Consider the following 19,837-nt stretch of genomic DNA (forward strand, 5'->3'; position numbering starts at 1 on the left):
TTTTTATCCAATTTAATCTTTAACTTGGGACAGAAGCATCTGGATATCTATCTACAGACCCTACAGATGCTGCCCTGCTGTGTGGGCACTGTCTGCTTCCTGTACTGAGTTGCAGAAAAAGGAAGAATCCTATTTCATCCCTTCTCCCCGAATTCTTCCATGTTGCTTTCTTCAAAGAGTAGCCAAGCCCATAGTACAGCTGCTGACAGAACATTAATTTATGTGCAGCATTTATTTCTCTGCTAGATCTCCCTGGACCTACTCTTAGAATGATTTCAGAAATGAGGTTTTGTTTGTGTGTTCGCAATGAGGCTCTTTACTACTAATATTTGCTGGATTTGGGGGGGGGTTAGAGTATGTACTTCTTCAATTCTCCAAGAGGTTACTCGTTCTACAGCTTCCCAGCCCCAAATGCCTTGAGCTATTGTGGACAGCAAGGAAACATGGAATATGCAAATGGAAGAATAGAACCTACCCTTACCCATACTATGACACATCATAAACACATTGAAGAAATACAAGATAATTCAACCACCGTACCTTACCCTTTGGGAATGGCATAGTACTTGAAGACTACAAGGATGCTGTGTGTGATCTGGAAGTCCAATTACATCTCTATTGCCTCCCAGGGAGCTCTTCCGGGCCTCCTGATCTCTGACACACTTGGGTCTGTGTTCAAGGCTAGTACGCACAAAATATATATTTTATCAGCATGAGTGGGACAGAGCAAGGTATGAGAGGGCTTCAATTAAGGAGAGAGTCCTCGAATTTTATTTCAGTTCACTCTTTGTTACGGGTTATTGTTGTTGATGATGATAGTGTCTTTTGATCTCTTTTCTCAAGAGGCAATTCTTCACTTTCTAGCTCTTAGCTCCATGTAATACATCTATATACTTCTTAACATAGATTTCAGCTAGTGAGAGCCAGATTGTCACATGCTGCAAGTCGTTATTCAGAAGTCTGCACTTAAACCGGGTCTCAGAAGCAGAGGCTTGTTTCTGCAAGCATGGGTTGGGACAGGATCTAAAGTAGGACAGATAGTGGTCTTTTAGGACTGATTTGGCTTGTTCATTTGTTTCCTCTTTACTTTGGTTCTTTAGTCTAAAAGCTGTATTACATACATAACTATGTCTCATGCCAAGCCTTGGGGTTTTCTCAACATTCCTCTTATCCTAGTACCATAGAAGAAAGGGCTTCATGTTCCATAGCTACACATCACTGGGTCCATTTGTATTTTTAATTGTAATATTTTGAGCCGAACCTCCATTGATTCTAAAGCAAGAGATTCAGAGACAGGCAAGACTGCATTTTAAAGGGATAAATTCTCCTGTGAGAGGGCTGTGGACAGCGGTAGGTGAGGTTCTTAGTCCTTCTTGGATGTGGGCACAGAAAGCCATTGTGCTGCATCATCGGGACATGCCAGCATAGTGAGAGTAAGCGTGTAAGCTTAGATTGTTATGCCCCAGTGTACCCATGTCTCCCCACAGTTCATCCTCATATCACATCTCATGTCCATCTCTTACATTTATTTATTACTTCCAGCCAGGCTGCCATCTTTCCTACTCAGATTACACCTTTGGAGTATCACAGCATTTAGAGTGCCTGTAGATGCTATCCCTTCCCTTATTTAAGCCTCTCCTATAACTTCACCTTCTGTTTAGATTAAAATGGTTCCTGACCTGACCTTCCCAATTGTGGCTTCACTGGCCCCCACTTTCTTACCTTCCCTCTCATTTACTCATGGCTAGCTTCTTCCTGCATCCCAGTTTCAAAGTCCTCTCTGCGCAAACACCTTCTCTAATCAGCAGATATTGTTGCCTCTGTCCTTTTCCAGACCATCTTTACCACTTGATTCCAAGTAAGCATCTTGTTGTCTAATTAGAAATCACATCCCAGGACTTAAAATAGCAGAACATATCTGAAGAATAAATTTAAGCAGGGGTTAAGGAGTGGCTCACAGTAGAGAGGAAATGTTCTTTGCATGGACACCTAGAGACAAGAGGATTCTTAGCACATTTAAGAAACTAAAATTACACACACCCAAAGGAAATGGGGGCAGGGAGCTGAGGTAGACAGGTCCCTTAGAGGCTCTTTGAAGGAAATGGGGTGCCATTGAAGGTTCTAAGCAGTGGAGCATCAACCTCCCTGACAAAAATTCTTTAAAATGATTGTTACCAAAGTGACCTCATATGTGTGATGATAGATAAAATAATAGCCACTTAAAGACAAAACCTTGCAGAGTTACCATATTTGGAAAAGGGGTCATTGAACCTAAATGTGAATTAAAGATCTTGAAAGGGAGAGGAATGGTATGCAGACCTGCAGGTGGCACATAGACATGGCCACAAGAGTCTTTGGTATGACTGAGGACATAAAATCCCCCAGGCCCAGGTACTTAGTGGTCCAGTCACAGCTGTAGAACAGCCATGTGCATGGTAGAAATAGAAGAGGACCAACTAGGTGAGAAAAGGGAAAGCTATTTATTCAGAGCTCACTATAGCAGAGAGTGAGCCTCCACCATCTGCGTTTTGGCAGGAACTCAGAGGCAGGCAGAGGTGCAGGAAGATCTATAGTGGGAGGAAGGAAAGGCTCAGGTGTGCCCCATGGAGGTGTCTGTGAGGGAAAACTGCAGGCAGGCTGTCTGGAAGTGAGGCGTGATTAGGGGTAACATTTGGCTTTGGCCAGTTAGTCCCAAGCTGGAGATGATAATAAAAATTAAGAAAGCCGTCAGTTAAACTATTAAACTCTGGCCACTGAAGTCTGGCTGATTTGGAGGTGACTGTTTGGCTCCCTGAGCTGAAATTAGAGACAGTAGTCTGACATTTTTATTGTTCTGACTTCAAGTGTGGGTAAAGAGGAAAAAAGTCTCCTGAATGGAATCAGCTACAGAGGCTCAGGATCCCTGCATTTGGCTCCTTCCTAAAAGGTTAGTTGAAGATAACAAATGAAATCTGCCAGGAAAAGGTCTTGCTTAGTGGTTGATCCTAGGCTGAGCTCCAGTCCCATCTGTAAAACTGAAGCCTGCCCTCTGCATGGTAGAAGTTAAGTTTCTCTGCCCTGTGACTCTATACCTTCCTCGTGTCCACATTCTCAACGGGAAACCAGCAGAGCAGTGCAACCCATTCAGTAGTAACAGAGCATGGAAAGAACTCACCTTACAACCAACTCATGTAGCTAAGACTGCAGAAATAATTTTAAAAACGCCTTGCTATGTGGTCCAGGTAGATGACAGGCAATGCTGTCATTAATTCCTTCATGGAGGAACTAACTTAGGGCTACCCCAGGAAATGCTACCTAATGGAGACAGAGAGTAATGGTTCCCAGTGAGAGGAGCAGGTCCCCATCACAGGTTATTGGGCAGTGTGTGGAGATACTTGAGGTCATCGCAACTAGGAAGAGGGTATCCAGTAGGTAGAGGCCAAGGATGCGATTACCGGTGGGCAATTCTCCACTGTATTTGTCATATGGGAGGAAGAAAGGAGAGCATCCGTTTCAGAAAATGAAGATCTGGTGGGAGGAGGCACAGCTTTGCTTGGTGTTTTGAGGCCTTCCCCTTTTCTCTCTGTTCCCGTTGGGTTAATATTGAGGCATAGAGAGATGAGGCAGCCACAGGGACTGTGCATGTGAGAGCACGTGAAGGGATAGAAATAAGCGTGGGAACCTGAGTTACCAAGCAGTCTCCAGGAGCCAAACTGTCTACCCAGTTCAGGACAGCACAACTCTGGACTGTTACACGGGAGAACACCTCTGTCATTTGACCGAGGGAATCAAGAAAGTATTTGGAAAAGGGATTCACTGTTGCTACCGAAACACTAGATCTGAGGAGTGCGTCTCCATGTTAATATAGACAATGCCCGTGCCATCGGGCCTCCCACAGATGTTATGTAATGTGTCAGCTCTCACCAGGGCCTCCAAAGTCACGAGGTGTGCCAGCACGTGGGCGCTGACTGAGTGCTTAGCTGGTGTTCTGAAAACTGTGTGGCATCATTGGAGGTGCTGCTACAGCCAGCCACACGTGTCTGTATTTTTAGAAGACACTTTTAAAATCTGCTGGATCTTTTACTCTCCTGTGAAACTACCAAACTTGTGCCTTTGCCTCCAATTCAGTTTGCTCCTGACATTATTTGGAAAATGTTTTGTGTTCCAATGTCTCAGTTTTGATGCATTTATCTTAGACATGCTACATGTCTCTTAAGAGCTCAGGGAAGTAGCATTCATCAGACCCACGGGCAGCCATGATGGTATCTTGCTGTTGTGTCAGTGTCGATTCAGAAGCCAGGTGGGGCAGAAGAATAGGCTGGGACCCAGTTCATCCTGGAACATTTGGCTGGAGAGATGCACAGAACCCCTTCCTACAAGGAGTGTTCATTTGTATTTAAAGCTGCTGAGAAGCGTGGAAACCGATACATTACAAGAAGAAGTAATGATCATCAGTAATCCCAGCAGAGCTGTTTGGCTCACCCATGTGGGCAAACTGAAGACTAGTTGAGAGTGATCAGGCTTCAAAATCCATGAGGCAGAGTTTGGTCGGTCCTTTAGGCATTGGAAGAACTTGGAGGAGCTGGACAGCCATCTTCAGCTGTCTAAGAAGAGAGTGTTCTGGAAACCAAGAGTCAATTGAGTAACTACTGGTGACCTTGACATTCTCAGAGGCTTCCGCTAACTCTGAGAACACGAACATCTCAGGGCAACTTTTGGAGAGTTAGCAGGTAGAACTGCTAACACACACATTCTCTCTCCCTCTCCCTTTTCCTCTCCCTCTTTCTTCCTCTCTGCAACAAGAGTTTGTTATTTTTTAACATAATTAATAGAACCTGACTCTCGCATATATAGCAACAGAGACAAATATTATTCCAGTTGGAGGCTCTGTCCCTTTGCCAAATTAAGAGGGAACTTGCTTTTGTCATCAGGATAGGGCACACAACATCCAGGACTTGTAATGGGTTCTGTAAAATGGAGTCATCACAACAGCTCAGAGAAGCTAAATGTAGAGAAAATATGCGGGAGGCCTCTGCCCGGGAGTACTTTCATTCTCAGTGGTGTTAAAAAGAGATCATGGTAATGAAATCTTTCTATATTTAAAGACTGCTTGCTACCCAGCATACAGCCTCTCACAAGGGTTGTCTGGACAACCAGGGATGCTCACCTGTAGCAGGTGCATGTGACCTTTTGATGCACTCACGCAGGTGAGCTGTTGGCACTGCAGCGCCATTCTGGAATCATTTCTGTCCCTCGGTGGCGCCTTCTGCAGCGCTTCAGCCTACCTACCAACTGTTCCCCGGTGCAGGGAGGATCTGCCTAGGTGGAGATTCTCATGCCACCAGGAACACTGCCAAAGACTATGTTCCACCCCTCCCCCGTGCCTCGCCATCTGTGTTGTCTCTCTCAATCTGCCCATTTCTAGAGTGGCATAATGGAAATGGGAGAACCTTAAACTACCGTCTACTCAAATCCTCAAGACATCTGCAAAGTGAATATCTGCACAGGCCATGCGCACCACATGGAGGATGCTGACTTTCACCCTAAGAAACACTTCCAAAGCCTCGCCTATTGATGTAGTCACCACCGTCCATGCCTTCGGTGTGTTATCTGTATGTAGTCAGCCTTCTGCTTCAGTAAATTCTGAGACAATAGCTTAGAAAAGGTGTTTGGGGCTTACAGTTCTGGGCTTTCAAGGCAAAAGTGGGCAAGGCCCTTGCTTTGGGCCCCCGAAAAGAGTGACTTATAGAAAGAGCATGTGGCTGAACAAACTGCTTAAGCCTCAAGCCGGCAAGCGGAAAGAGAACAGAACTAGTGTCCCATTGTCCCCTTTAGTGGCATGTCCACGGGGACCTAGAGCCCTTTCCTAGACCCTACCTCTCAATGGTACCCCAGCTCCCAGTAACATCATACTAAGATCCAAGCTTCGAGCACCCATTCACAACTGTGCAGTCAGCCTTTCCCATCTGTGGGCTCCACCAAGAAAAGCATGGATTGGAAATCGTTTTAAAGGAGCACAATGGCAGAACACTTGCCCAGCTGTTCAGATCCCTTGGCTTAATCTCCAGGAGCAGGGAATAAATAAAAATTCATCTGGACTTTACTGCTGTCTCCAGGATCAGTGCTTCAGAGGAAAAACTGAAGACAGGAATAATTTCCTTTGTCTCATTGTTGTCAGTCATTGATTACTTAACATCATCACTCTGAGGCCTGAGGTAAAGCAGAGCTCCCAGGAGAGAAAAATGAGGCAGAGGAAAACTGTCTGCCCATTTTATGTCATCCAGGAAGCAAGGTGAGGGAAGACTCCAAAACAAGATATGCCCAGCAAAGTCATGGCCACAGTGGCCTCTCTTCTGCAGACCCTACCTCCTGATCTATCCAAGATGAACTCATGAGTGGATGAACTCATCTCTGAAGTCAATGCCCTCACAACCCATCAACAATAGGAGACAAGCCTTTCAGCATGTGAGCCATGGGGAACACTGTGGCTCCAAATGATAAGGGGGACTAACCAGGGCTATATAGTTACTGTTGCTGTGATAAAATATCATGGCCAAGGCAACTTACAGAAGAAAGAGAAAGAGGTTTTAAGGCTATGATTTCAGACAGAGGAAGAGGCCACCATGGCAGTGGGGTACGGTAGCAAGCAGCAGGCATGGAAGCAGGAGGGGGAAGCTGAGGGCTCACATCTCCAACCACAAGCAAGAAGCAAAGAGCGCAGGGTGGAAATGAGGCAAGGTTCTATATGCTCAGAGCCTGCCCCTGTAGTGTACTTCCTCCAGCAAGGACACACCTCCTAAATCTCAAATGGCACCACCAACTGGGAACCAACTCTTCAAACACCTGAGCCTATGGGGGACATTCTCATTCAAATGTTCAGGCCTGTTTCTTTATCCTTATTGTTTAAATAAAGTCATAGAACCAGAGTTTGCATCCCAATTGTAGTTTATTAACCTAGCAATGATCTAAACTCTACACAGATGGCTATGTGTGGGTTATGTTAAATCTGACACAATCTTAGACAAGAGACCAGTATTCACAGACTTTGGTATATATGGTGTGGAGCTGAAACCAAACCCCACACAAACCAAAGGACAAGTGCTCACTCAGTAGGCTGTGATCTTTGGTAGCAAGTCTGGCCATTTCTTATGTGAGTTGCAGTCATCTTTCTAGTGTCTTTGAGGCATATTTGAACATGGAGCCTCTTACAGACATGACCAGTAAAGTCCAAATATGTAATCTAATCATAATAAAAGATGGGATTGCTTAAGGGTGGTTGTCCCCATATGTGAAATACCAATTTCTTCCCAGCTGGAGACAGTGACAATATCATTTATGTGAACAAAATGGCATTGTATTTGCTGGATGTTTGGGTCAGTTTGTTCCCCGTGTTTCAAATAGTGGTTTTAAACTGACAAGAATTCTGACATTCTCTCTGGGGGAGTTTATCATTTGTTTTCCCTCACGACATTTTTTTTTACAATTATAAAATGGAATCCCAATTTTAAAAAAAAATAACTGAAAATTTAACTTTTAACTGGGAAGCTATTGGAGGACTCTCTCCATCACCACACACACACACACACACACACACACACACACACATCTTAGCCTCAATTAACTGAGTTTAACTGAGTTTATTTTGACCCTAGAGAGAGAACAACAACAACAAAGTCACTCATATAATTTTGTGTTGTTTCTCTTTCTGTTATGCAACCCAAGGCTTCAGAGTTAGACTAATCCCCAGTGTCACTCAGAGAGCCTCACTCTTACCCTGGGGGCAAGGGGCTATTTGTGATCATCTTTCAGACTCCTAAGCCTCACATTATCACTTCTGTATAGTTCTACATCTCAAAGTCAATTCATTATTTGTTTATGACACATTGGACAGTTTGGTAGAAAGTTGGATTTAGTATCTTGAGTTCTTAACTGGTTTCTCTGTCACCCTTACCACGAACCATAGTCCTTTATTCACTCATCGTCCCCTAAACCTGGGCACTGATACAAATTTAGCAGGATTGTGTCACAAATGGAGAAGTAGAGTTATGCCCCAATATCAATCACATATGGAAATGGGGTCAAAGCCACAGGTCTAGAGATCTGGGTTCTGATGTGAGTCACTTAGCTCTCCGAGAGTTGGCTTTTCTCATTTGTAAAGTGTCTGTGTGGGAAGGGGGTGGATGGGTTAGATGAACACAGGGAGTTCACACAAGTTCTCACAGGACAAATATCAAACCAGGTCTTCTTTGCTAGTATTCAGCAGAGTAAGAGAGTGGAGCAGAGCAGTGCGTGACCACATTTGATCAATTAATAATGTGATATGCAATGTTTAAAAGTCACTGAAATGCCTTCTTTTCCTCTGATCAGACCACACTTTCTGAATCAACAGTATGAGACACTTCCGGTAGCTGAAAGAATCCCAAGTTAGTGTGGAAAGGTTGGTTCTGCTGTTCTGGGAGCTGGAGTTACAGCTAGCCACTCAGTGACAGACATTATGAGGCAAATCCTGAAACAAACATTTGAATTCATAGCTAAAGCTCAAGGATGGCTAGCGTTAACAGCCCATGCCATCTGGTACTTTCTGTTATGCTCACTCACTCCTGCTAACTAACTGAGCTTTCAAAATAATTAATTTAAATGGATGTGACCTCCAGATACCCATGACCTTAAACAAAAAGCCCCAGTTATCCCACCCTTATTACAACCTTGGTTTTGATTTAAAGTCAAAAGAATCTATAGTTATTTAACAGCAACTTGTTGGAATAACTAATGGTTTTCAAACACTGTGGCTTATGAAACAAAAATTAGCAATAATAATTTTTAATAAAGCAACACTACCATTTGGTGCTGCAAGCTCCAATTTCGCATTGTTCAGCACCCTGCCTGCAGCCCTAGGCGCTTGGCACATAGTGGGCTCTTGATAAAAATGTAACTGGAGGCATGCCCATAGACCATTCACACTGTGCTGACTCAGTTTAGTAGTCAATGTGCTGCCAGAAGACGGGGCAGCTGTCCAAAATCTAGGACAAACTCCAGAATATATTGTCAGCTGTGAGGACAGAGTCCTCAGCTAATTTGAGGTTTTCTTCTCTGCTTCCAAAGCAGAGCTTTGTGAATTAAAACCTCCCGGGTTTAACACACACACACACACACACACACACACACACACACACACACACACACACACACTAAGCCACTGCAGTCCTACATCATGTGAATGAACCCACTGTCTCTGATTTTGTCTTCATTGTTACATGTGTTGTTTCTTGGTCCTTCCTTTGAATTTGTGTTGATAGATCTACAGGAGCGGTTTCTTTTGTTTTGTTTCAAGTCTTTGAAGAAACAATTCCTACTGTGAGACTCCCTGGGCAGGCCAGAGCAGTGCCCCCAAGTAAGCACTGGAAGAAATTGAACTGATCTTGGATAGGTCTTGGCCTCAATTTCTTTCTCTCTCCTTTTACTATGAAAAGCATTCAGAAGAGACCACACATACTCAGACCTCAAGGCAGGATTCTTCCTCCTCCTCTTCCTCCTTGCTTTCGCCTCTTTTCTGCCCTTCTCCTTCCCTTCATTAAATCATTCCACTTCACCTCTGTTCTTGTCCTGGCTATTGTTTCTAGTCTCATAGCATTGATGTTTCTTATGTGCATCTGGCTTTCCTATACTAGGCAATGGCCACCATGTTGTTCAAAGTAGCTAAGGTAAAGAAACATATTTTGAACTTAGAAAATGACAAATTTCATGGATAGGGACATGAAGCCAGGCATTGGTGTTTGTGGATCCAGATCACAATTCCATTGGTTTTTGTTTGTATGTTTGTTTGTTTGTTTTTCCATGAGTTATAAAGCTAAATTTTGGGAGTTTTTTTTTTTAATTTATTTTTTACATTCCAGTTCACTCTCCTTTCTCTCCTCCCATTTACCCCTACTACTCCCCCTTCCATCTGCTCCATGGAGAGGGTAAGACTCCCCTAGGAAGTCTACTAAGTCTGCCCCATCATCTAGTTGAGGCAGGACCAAGGCACCTCTCCACCCCCACACCCCTGTCTAGGCTCCACTAAGTCAGTTTGTGCATTAGTGTTAGATCTTGGACCCACTGCCAGTGGCCTCATATATTATCCCAGTCACACCATTGTCACCTATATTAAGGGGGTTTAGTTCAGTCTTATGCAGGTTCCCCATTTGTCAGACCTGAGTCAGTGTCTCTCACTAGCTTGGGTCAGCTGATTCTGTGGGTTTCCCTATCATGGTCTTGACTTCTTTGTTCATGTTATCACTCCTCCCCCACTTCGATTATACTCCAGGAGCTTGGCCCAATGGTTAGTTATAAATTTCTGCATCCATCTGTTTCTGGAAGAGGGTTCTAACTTCTCTGGGGTTAATGGATTGTAGGCTCGGTATCTTTTGCTTTATGTCTGGTATCCACTTATGAGTGAGTGCATACTATATTCATCTTTCTGGTTTTATGTTACCTCACTCAGGATGGTTTTTTCATAGTTCTGTCCATTTGCCTGTGAATTTTAGGATGTCATTGTTCATCTTTATCCATTCTTCAGTTGAGAAACATCTAGGCTATTTCTAAGGTCTGGCTATTAGGAATAATGTTGCTATAAACATAGTTGAGCAAATGTCCTAGTGGTGTAAGTGTGCCTTCTTTGGGTATATGCCCAAAAGTGGTATTGCAGGATCTCAAGGTAGGTTGATCTCTAAGTTTCACCTTACTAATTTTCACAGTGGTTGTGAAAATTTGTACTCCCACCAGTAATGGGGGAGTAGAACTATGAATTCTTAACTTAGAAAATATACTAAAAAAATGAACAGATTAGAGGTGTGAGTGTGTGTGTGTGTGTGTGTTTCTGAGAATTAAACCCAGGCTCTTGAGAATACTAGGCATCCCACAGACCCATTCTTTAATTTTTTTAACTACTATACTTGAAAACATTAAAAAGGCTAACATAGTTCAGCAACTGCCAACAAAAAAAGTGTTACAAACATCATTTTATGCATAATAGATCAGTCCCTCTTCTGGCCTCCATGGGCCCTGTAGCATATGGTGCATATACAGGCAAGCCAGTACACATACACAAACACCTAATAGAAAAAAATTAAAGATACTTTAAGGAAAAGTTACTTGTCTTCCAACCCATCAAACTTACTCATTCAGCAAATATTTTTGAGCACTTATAATGTGTTCTTCTAATTACTAAAAATTGAGTTTCAAGTTTTAAGCCCTGAATATATATGAAGGATATAATTGGGTGAGTAAATGCTTTATAGGGTGCTACTAAGTTATTACAGTAACAAAATGAAATGCTGGAAGCGGTTTAATTTAAAGCTTAAATGATTCAGTGAACTAGAACAATCAATGCAATAAGATGCCCACGGATTAGTTTGCTTTCTGTTGCTGTGATAAAGACCACAACCCGATGCAACTTGGTGAAGAAAGGGTTCATTTGGCTCATTTATCCCTATTAGCATCCATCACTGAGGGAAGCCAAGGCAGGAATTCAAGTAGGACAGGAACCTGGAGGCAGGAACTGAAACTGAGACCATGGAGGAGTGCTGTTTACTGGTTTGCTCCTTGTGGCTTGCTCAGCCTGCTTTTTTTAACCACCTGAGACCACAGAGGTGGCACTGCCTACAGTAGGCTGAACCCCACACACACACACCCTCCATCAATCATCAATCAAAAACATACTGCACAGATTTGACCTTGGGACAGTCTGATGGGGGCACTTTCTCAACTGAAATTCCATCTTCCCACATGACTCTGGCTTGTGTCAAGTTAACAGAAATTAAACAGTACCTCTAAGAACTACTGAAGTGTGGAAAGGGTTGGCTACAGGCCAACATGTAATTTAACTCCATTGTTATTTAAGAATATAAATGAATAGAAAAATAGTCTTGTACCTTCAAAACTAAGGTATTATTTGATCTTGAGTTGTTGGGTACTCTTACTATACTTTATATTTTTCAATCTTATTGATTATCATTCCAAAAACATATGCTTTAATTATTAAAGATGTACTTATTAGACCAAGAAATTGTGCATTTGCATGTCATAATTAATAAAGAAAGTTCACTGAGAGAAAAATAAGAAATGTTTTATTATTTAAAAATAGCACAGAATTTGATGAACATGAAAATTGAAAATTTAAAAATAGAAGAGATTTTTTTCATCCTCACAGCAAGATAATTCCATAGACAGAAAGCAAGCTCTCCTGCAGATGCACACAGTGATGTGTTGAAGGTTGCCATTTCGTTGTAAGTAGGATGGTAACACCTGATCTCCAGTGTAACCCACATAGAGTTCCCACACCTCAGAAAGATGCACAATTGCCCCATTAAGGACCCCAGGACAAACACTGGGGCCTGACTGTCAAGGTGGGTGGAATTTTCCATCACATTTCTTGCTTTGTAAAGTTGACCTTTCTTTCTAATATTTCTCTTGGATGAAAGAACTCATAGTAAAATTACTTAGCCATAGATACCTGAATGGATCCCTGGAGAAAACCCCAATAAAAGCACCCCTTTATCAGACTATTCAAGGTTATTCATAGTACTAGTGTAAGTATTGTAAATTTGGAGGTTTGGTATGTCCCTAATTTGGCTGTCCCCCAAACTTCAAGTGTCTTCTCATTCTTTCCACAGAATGTCGTGTGGTGAAATCCACTTCTTACACCAAAATAGCATCATCGTCCCGCAGAGGCACAACCAAGAGCCCAGGACCTTCCCGGCGAAGCAAGTCCCCAGCCTCCACCAGCTCAGGTAAAGCCACTAAGAGCCTCCCCAGCCACCGGCTGGCTTCTGACGCAGTGGAGGGTATGTGGAGAGAGAGTGTGAGGCTCTCAAGCAGGCGTCAATTCTGGTTTATAATTTTAGAACATGTTCAAGCGGATGAACAGATTTGCCCAAGTCTAGCATGTTGGCTGTAAGGGAAAAAAAATCAAACTTAGAAAAAGCATGGTTACTGAGACTCAGGAAATACAGATTTGCTTCAAATACAAATTGCACTTCACCAGCTGCCACAGCTTCTACCTGGCTCATCTCTCAGGCTCTAGAAATTTCCACTGGAGCATTGCTTCTACTTGGGGCTGACTTATGGAGGGTTTCCAGTTTGTCTTTGCTGAACCTGTTTTTCATGTTTTTGACACTGACCCAGGTTACCTTATATGGCTCTGGGGCTAAGAGCAAGGAGCCTGGAATGGGGGAGGTATGCCATTGCAGTGACCCTGGCTGGGTCACTTTCAGAATGGGCTCAGATGTTGGTGTTGGAAGTGCTGGGATAAAGAACATCTCAGCCCCATTGTCATCGCCTTTAGGTTGTTTTATATATGCTGTTTTGCAGTTATAACCTTTTTATTATTGTTTATAGTTTTATACACTCATAGGTGAATTTCATTCATTTTCACTTCCCACTTCCTCTGGTCTTGAGATAGACACAAGTCAGTCAGAAGGTGTTGGCTTTCAGTGTCAAGTATAAAATATGTTTCATTATGATTGAAGGATATAAACTGGGAAATAGAAAGTATCAATGGTGAGTACAACAGCATGGCTGTCACCTGATTTCATAATAGGGGAGCTCTTCAAAATAGCTCACAAGATCTGTGAACCTATGGGAGGCCTTTTCTGTCTCTACAATGGTCCAGAGAGAGTTACCAAAAAGAACAGGCTTGGTGGTCTAAAAGGCAACATTGGCAGATTCTCTGAGACCCACATTCCCTGGAAGGCTCTTCACACTTCTGCTGTTCCATAGTCAGTTCTCAGAGACCATCTTCTCCCTTCGCAATTACTTTAATGGTGAAAGCAGTCACAGTTCTTTTCACACAGAGTGGCTTTCCTCATAGTCAGTCAGGACTATGCACTGGCAAGATTGTGGCTGGCACTTGAGACATGCTTGTGGTTTATTTATTATTGCTAAGTTAAGGCATAGGCAGAGAGCTCCTTGCTTGCTGTAGTTCAGCTTCGTATGATAGACCATAAAATAAGACTTTTCTATAGCACTAGACTCAAAGTTTAGAGCTCACGGGTGTTACAAGCAGGTTTTCCTGCCAGCCTGGTCCCACAGCTGCACCAGACCCAAATAACACACAGAGATTCTGTATTAGATATAAAGCTATTGGACTGTTACTAGCCAATAGTTTCTTATTAGCTAGTTTTGTCTCAAATATTAACCCATTTCTATTCATCTAAGTGTTTCCACATGGTCTTATCTTACCAAAGAGAGGGTCCAGGCCTCTGCTCTCTCGGTCCTACATGTTGAATCTCCTCCTACCTCTCCCTCCTCCTTGTCTCCTAGTCCTGCCTATCTTGCTTTCCTATTGGCCAGCAGGGCTTTATTCATTAACCAATAAAAGAAACATATTTGCAGAATGACATCTCCCATCACACAGGAGTTGCTTGGTAAGAGGTGAAGTTTGACATGATGATTCCTGTACCCTCAGATGCCAAGGATATGAAGCTCTGCTTTAGTAGTCTTTCAGGTGACTTCAATTTAAGAGTCATTTGTCACATTTCAAGCAACAGTGAGAGCAGTGATTCTCAGCCTCTTTACCACCACCTGAGAACACACCAGCCATATAGAGCCTTGAGCATCATTTCAGACCCACTGACTCAGAAACTCTGGAAGGGACCAAGCAGGCTGGAGTTTCCAGAACCCTCCAGGTAATTCTGATGTGCTCATAAGTTTAAGTACCACTGGATGCTGGTAACTGAAAGGAAATAACAGCCTTGTAAGCCTAGTCGTAGACATTGAGATGGCAACATGATTCTGGACCTGCTGCATTTCAAATTCCCCTGTGAAAGTTTAGCTTTTCCACTGTTTGGTGACAGGAATAAGGGCCCAAGTTTGAATCCCTATGACTTACGTAAAAAATCCAGGCATACCTGTATATGCCTGTGACCCAAGCACTGGGGGGGAGGGCAAATACTAGTAGACCTCCCAAAGCCAGGTGGCTAACCATATTCAGTGAGAACAGGATACTTAACACCCTTCTGGCCTCAGCATGTAGGTATGCATGCTAGCACATACGTGTGTTCTCACACACATGCACCACACACACACAAAGGAAGACTGTAATATGAACTGACTTCATTTAAATAAGGATCAATAGAGTTTTGCTCACCTTCACATTGTTTCATAATGTGGAATCTATGAGGAAAGCAGAGCTTCCTAATTGAAACTGCATTTTTTTTTGCTATCTTCCCAAAACTTGGAAATTTCAAGATGTAGACCTCATCTTAGATCTCATATAGGTGTTGGGGCAAGAGGTCTGTTTTAGAGTTTATATTCCATGGAAGATACATGGACAACTGCCTTTTGTCTAGTTATATCTTCTAATTAGAATCTTTGGCTTCATAGATTATCATGGCAAACATAACTGTGCCCACCACAGGTGTCTTACATCTCTCAGTTCTAGCATGAGCGAACTCATCACCCCCACCTTCAGAAGCACACAGTCTAAAGGATAGTTATTCTCTATGTCTGCAGATTGTCCATTGCCTGTTCAGCCAACCATGGATCAAAAATACCCAGAAAAGAAATTGCATCTGTACAGATAGGCAATGTATTTGGGGGTCGTTATTCCCTAAGTAATGGGATATGACCACTGTTTATGTCCTGTTTATGCCTTGTCATGTATTGTAAGTAATCTAGAGCTAATCCAGCAGCTATGCATATGTCATATGCAGATATCATGCCAGTTTGTATGGGTCTTGAGTATATATAGATTGGGGTATTCATAGGAGGAACCAAACCAACCCCCCAAAGGATATTGAGGGACAACTGTGGTATAGAAACACTCCAGGTAACAAGTGGTCAGTAATGAACAGAGAATTTCTGTGGAGGGTCAGTGCTGAGTGCTACTGATGTGAGGGAGAGCAGTCAAAAGAGAAAAGCCTTCACATGAATTTTTCTTGTGACTGAAGCACTATGTCTTATGCCACAAGCATAAAACTTATTTATAGTGGCTCCAGAAACCCTGGTCTTGTATTTATGCTATTTAAAGTTTACATTTTTATGGATGCAGCATATGCAGAGAAGACCAGAATCATAGCTGGGGAAGTGCAGAGAATTTTAATCAGCTCACTAGACTAATTTGGCAAGTTCTTTTGATTCCTATCAGATGCCTTCAAAGGCAAACCGCTAGCTCCATCCTTTCTTTCAGTGCAGATATTTGGCTGTCTGCATTGTAGAAAGGAGCACTTCTGCATGGAGGCTCCAACAGAATGGTTGGAGATAAAATTCAGCAAGAACCCAGTAGTCCATCCCTTGTGTTTCCAAATTTTCATATATTTAAAGCTTATTCTCACAACTATTCTCTTCTCACCCATTCAGCACTCACCCCGGTGAGGTCCCTAAAGATATTCTTTATAGCTCTGAACCATTACCATGACTTAATGTTTACTTTGGGGTGGTACCAACTGTCTTATATGATTCCTCACTGTTAATGCCAGGTTAATTAGACACTTCCTGAGTGTCTGCCATGTCCCATCATGCCTTAGGCCCCAAAGAGCAACAACAATTAAATTGCAATTCTTGCTGAAAAACTCATTTGTATTCTAGTGGGATGGGGTATTTACTGTTGTGGTACACTGAGTGTCATGTGGTGATGGCCCGGGAGAAGGAGAGGAGAAGCATCATTGACTCAGTCAGAGTAAGCTTCTAGGAATCTCGAATTTATAAATTGTCCCTGGAAGAATCTCGCTAGGATAAGAAGGGACAGGAGGATTTTTCTCCAAATTGAATGAAGTTGCAAAGCCATAAAAGTATAAAGAACAGTTGTCAGTTTGATAAGGAGTTGAACGTGGTGGTACCAGCCTAATGTCCCAACACTCAAAAGGTTGGGGGAATAGGTGTTTGCAGCTATTCTGGGGCTACACAATAAGATTCTCTGAAAAATGAAATCACAGAACGGAATTCTGGAAAGGTCTAGAAAGCATGACACATCTGAGTTTGCATGTCAGGTTGCACAGGGCCATGAAGATGTGTTTCCTGTTGTAGGTCTTAGGAGGTGAAAGAGGACCACAGCTGAGTTCAACAAAACGCCATCTTATAACAACTCTATTCAAGGGTAGGAAGGCTCTGAAGGCTTCTATAGTCTACCTAAGAAGAAATTAGCAGAAGAGACCTGAAACCTAGTTAGAAATGGAAGGAAATTCCAAAGGGTATGAACCCAAGAACTCAGAGACAGATTCTGTTTGTCTGGGGGGGGGGAGAAAGGGGGGAGTTCCACTTGAGACAGAGAAATGTGTGATGTCAAAATATCAGGAAGCATGAATGACGTTTGAGTAAGGAGATTTGAGCTGACAGCATAGACCCTGGCATAAAGCAATTATTCCACAATAGAAATGTAAGACTCTTCTGCCCCATCCAGAGATTTGCAAAGATGAAAACAGAACCCTGAGGAACATCTGCCATTCTGAGAGCAGATCAGAAGGATCTAGAAAACTATGAGGGAAGTAATAGCCCAAAATGCAGGGAGCTGGAGGTGGAGGGAAAGCACAGGTGGTCCATCCTAAAGGCCACATAGCAAGAAGTTCATAGGGTCTCCACAGTGAAGATACAACTAGGAAGTAACTGTTCAAACACACCAGACCATGTAGCTTTGGGGGCTTGCCTGGGAATGTTCTCCATGATTTCATGATTAAGTTGCCCCAGGCTGAGGTGGGAGGATATGCTGCCTCAATTGGTGGATGGAGATTCAAAGGGGCTGATATATGATGCTTATGGTACTTAACCCTCTCTCTATAACCACAGTGTTAGATCAACTGTTAGAAACTCAGAACTTCCATCTTCTAACATATTGGGTTCACGGTACCTTCTGGTGGGTGCTGACAACATACATGAATGAACTGAGGAATATTAGGAGCTATGGAGGAGCCTAGTGCATTCTCATAAGTATGTACTTTAATATGAACTGGCAGGACCATGTCTCTTTTCCTTTCACCTCTGCTCCTGGTGACCCAGTAGATGGTCTCTCTGTAATCACCAAAGCTCTATCTCACCTATGAAGTTAGAACTGAAAATTTCTAATTCTAGCTCTAACCTATATTCTAATTGCAAATTCTAATTCTAGTTCTAAATTCTAATTTCAAAATCTAAATTCTAATTCTAACCTAAATTCTAGTTCTAAAGCTATTACAGCGCCACCTTTGTTTTCTCTCAGTCCATGTGCTTTCTTGTTCTTCTTTCCTGCTTCACCCTGATAATGTGCCAAGCCATGGTCATGTGGCTCAGAAAGAGATTCTGGGCAGTAAACAGTCTCAGCTGTGCTCAGGAAGGCAGGGGTAGTCTAAGGCAGCTAGAGCCTTACTTGCACAGCCCACCCTGGGAACCTACAGATAGATATGCATTTCCTCTACTTATTTCCCTGATCCTGGCTTCTCAATGCCAGAGCTAAATGGTTTCCACGTTAGAAGATGTCAGGGAAATGGCAAGTGGATTTCATTCCACTTGTGCCCATGTAGCAATTAAAAAAGAAACAGAAGAAAAGGACAAATCAGAATTTTTCATCATAACAAACAGCTTGAAACTTATATATGTGGTCCGAAGGGTGAGCAGAACAATGGCTATTGAAGACAACACTTGGACATTTATTTTTACTTAGAAAATTCTATTGTAAAGCCAGGCATAGTGGCCCATACTATATAACCTTAGCCCCCAACAGGCTGAAAACATGAAGATCACATTGCAGTCCAGCCTGAGCTACTGAACAAGACCCTGCCTCCAAAAACTAAAATAATAATGATGATTTAATTTTTCATAGAATTCATGAAATTTTAAGTAATATATTCTCTTTATTAAACATTTTTTCTAGTGCTTTTTATAATACATATATTTTTGTACTCTGGTAAGTTGTTGATAAAACTTTCCAATTGACTTTTTGTTTGAAGGTAATACAAATTACAAATGCAAATACTTTGTAGAAAAAAAATTGCAGATAAGTCCTGAGGGTCAAATGGAGCTATAGGCGCTTTGCCTTTCGTCCCATAAACATCTTCAAATGTGCATACAGCCTTAGGAAACCATGGCAGCTATTGGTTCCTGCATAAGCTTAGTTATTCTAGCAAACAAGGGGTAGAGGCTTCTAGCTGAGGTGGTTGTAAGAATGGAGTGGATTTAATGTGTAGTTTCTTTTACCATCTCTTACATTGTAGAGCATCACAGTGGTTCATATATTCTCCTATCCTCTCTGTGTGTGCACTTTTTATAGCCGCATTTGGTCTGTGTTTCCAGAAAAGGGAAAAGACAGATCAAAAGCTCCTGTGCCCTCTGATTCCAACATAGAGAACTGAATGGGACAAAATGGGAAGCAGCTATGCACTGATACTGCTTCTCGGGACTTTGTGTTTTCAAATCACGAGAGTCTGTTCAGCCCTCTGTGCCCTATGTGTCTTGGAGACACATAGACACCCTTAGTTATGCCTAGATGTACTTCTCAGCCATTTTCTTCACCCAGGAGAGTCCCTACCTCCACAGATGGGTGGGTTTTCTTCCCCTCCCCAATTCTCCTTTTAATTCCTAGTGATGGGCAAACTCTAGGGTGTAGTGAGTCTAGCTGAGTGTCCTCAAGCCCTTCTACCTCTCCTGGGACTTCTTACATAACCCAGGGTTCCCTTGATTTTACTGTGTCTCCTGGGCTGATTCAAACACTATTCTCTTGCATCCGTTTCATGACTGCTAAGTCTGTAGTCTTCTACCACCATACCTAACTTTCCACAATTTTTATTTATTCGCTTACTTCTTTTATTCTTTAAAAGTTTCATATATGCATCTGATGAACTTTAGTCATTTTCTCTCCATTACTCTCTGTCATCTCCCTTCCTGCTAAAACCCTTCCTCCCAGCAAGTCCCCACC

At 42.6% G+C, this 19,837-nt stretch overlaps 1 protein-coding gene across 4 annotated transcripts in view; it reads left to right on the forward strand.

The window, feature by feature from the left end:
• Dclk1 (doublecortin like kinase 1) overlaps positions 1–19,837 on the forward strand; it is a 275,000-nt gene that overhangs the window by 182,393 nt on the left and 72,770 nt on the right. For all 4 annotated transcript variants that reach the window (XM_051176966.1, XM_051176965.1, XM_051176968.1 and 1 more), the window contains exon 5: positions 12,630–12,746. In XM_051176966.1, the coding sequence (XP_051032923.1) occupies positions 12,630–12,746 (117 nt within the window). The remainder of the gene's footprint in view (positions 1–12,629; positions 12,747–19,837) is intronic.

This window comes from Phodopus roborovskii, unplaced genomic scaffold, assembly GCF_943737965.1.
Source record: "Phodopus roborovskii unplaced genomic scaffold, PHOROB, whole genome shotgun sequence".
Classification (NCBI taxonomy): domain Eukaryota; kingdom Metazoa; phylum Chordata; class Mammalia; order Rodentia; family Cricetidae; genus Phodopus; species Phodopus roborovskii.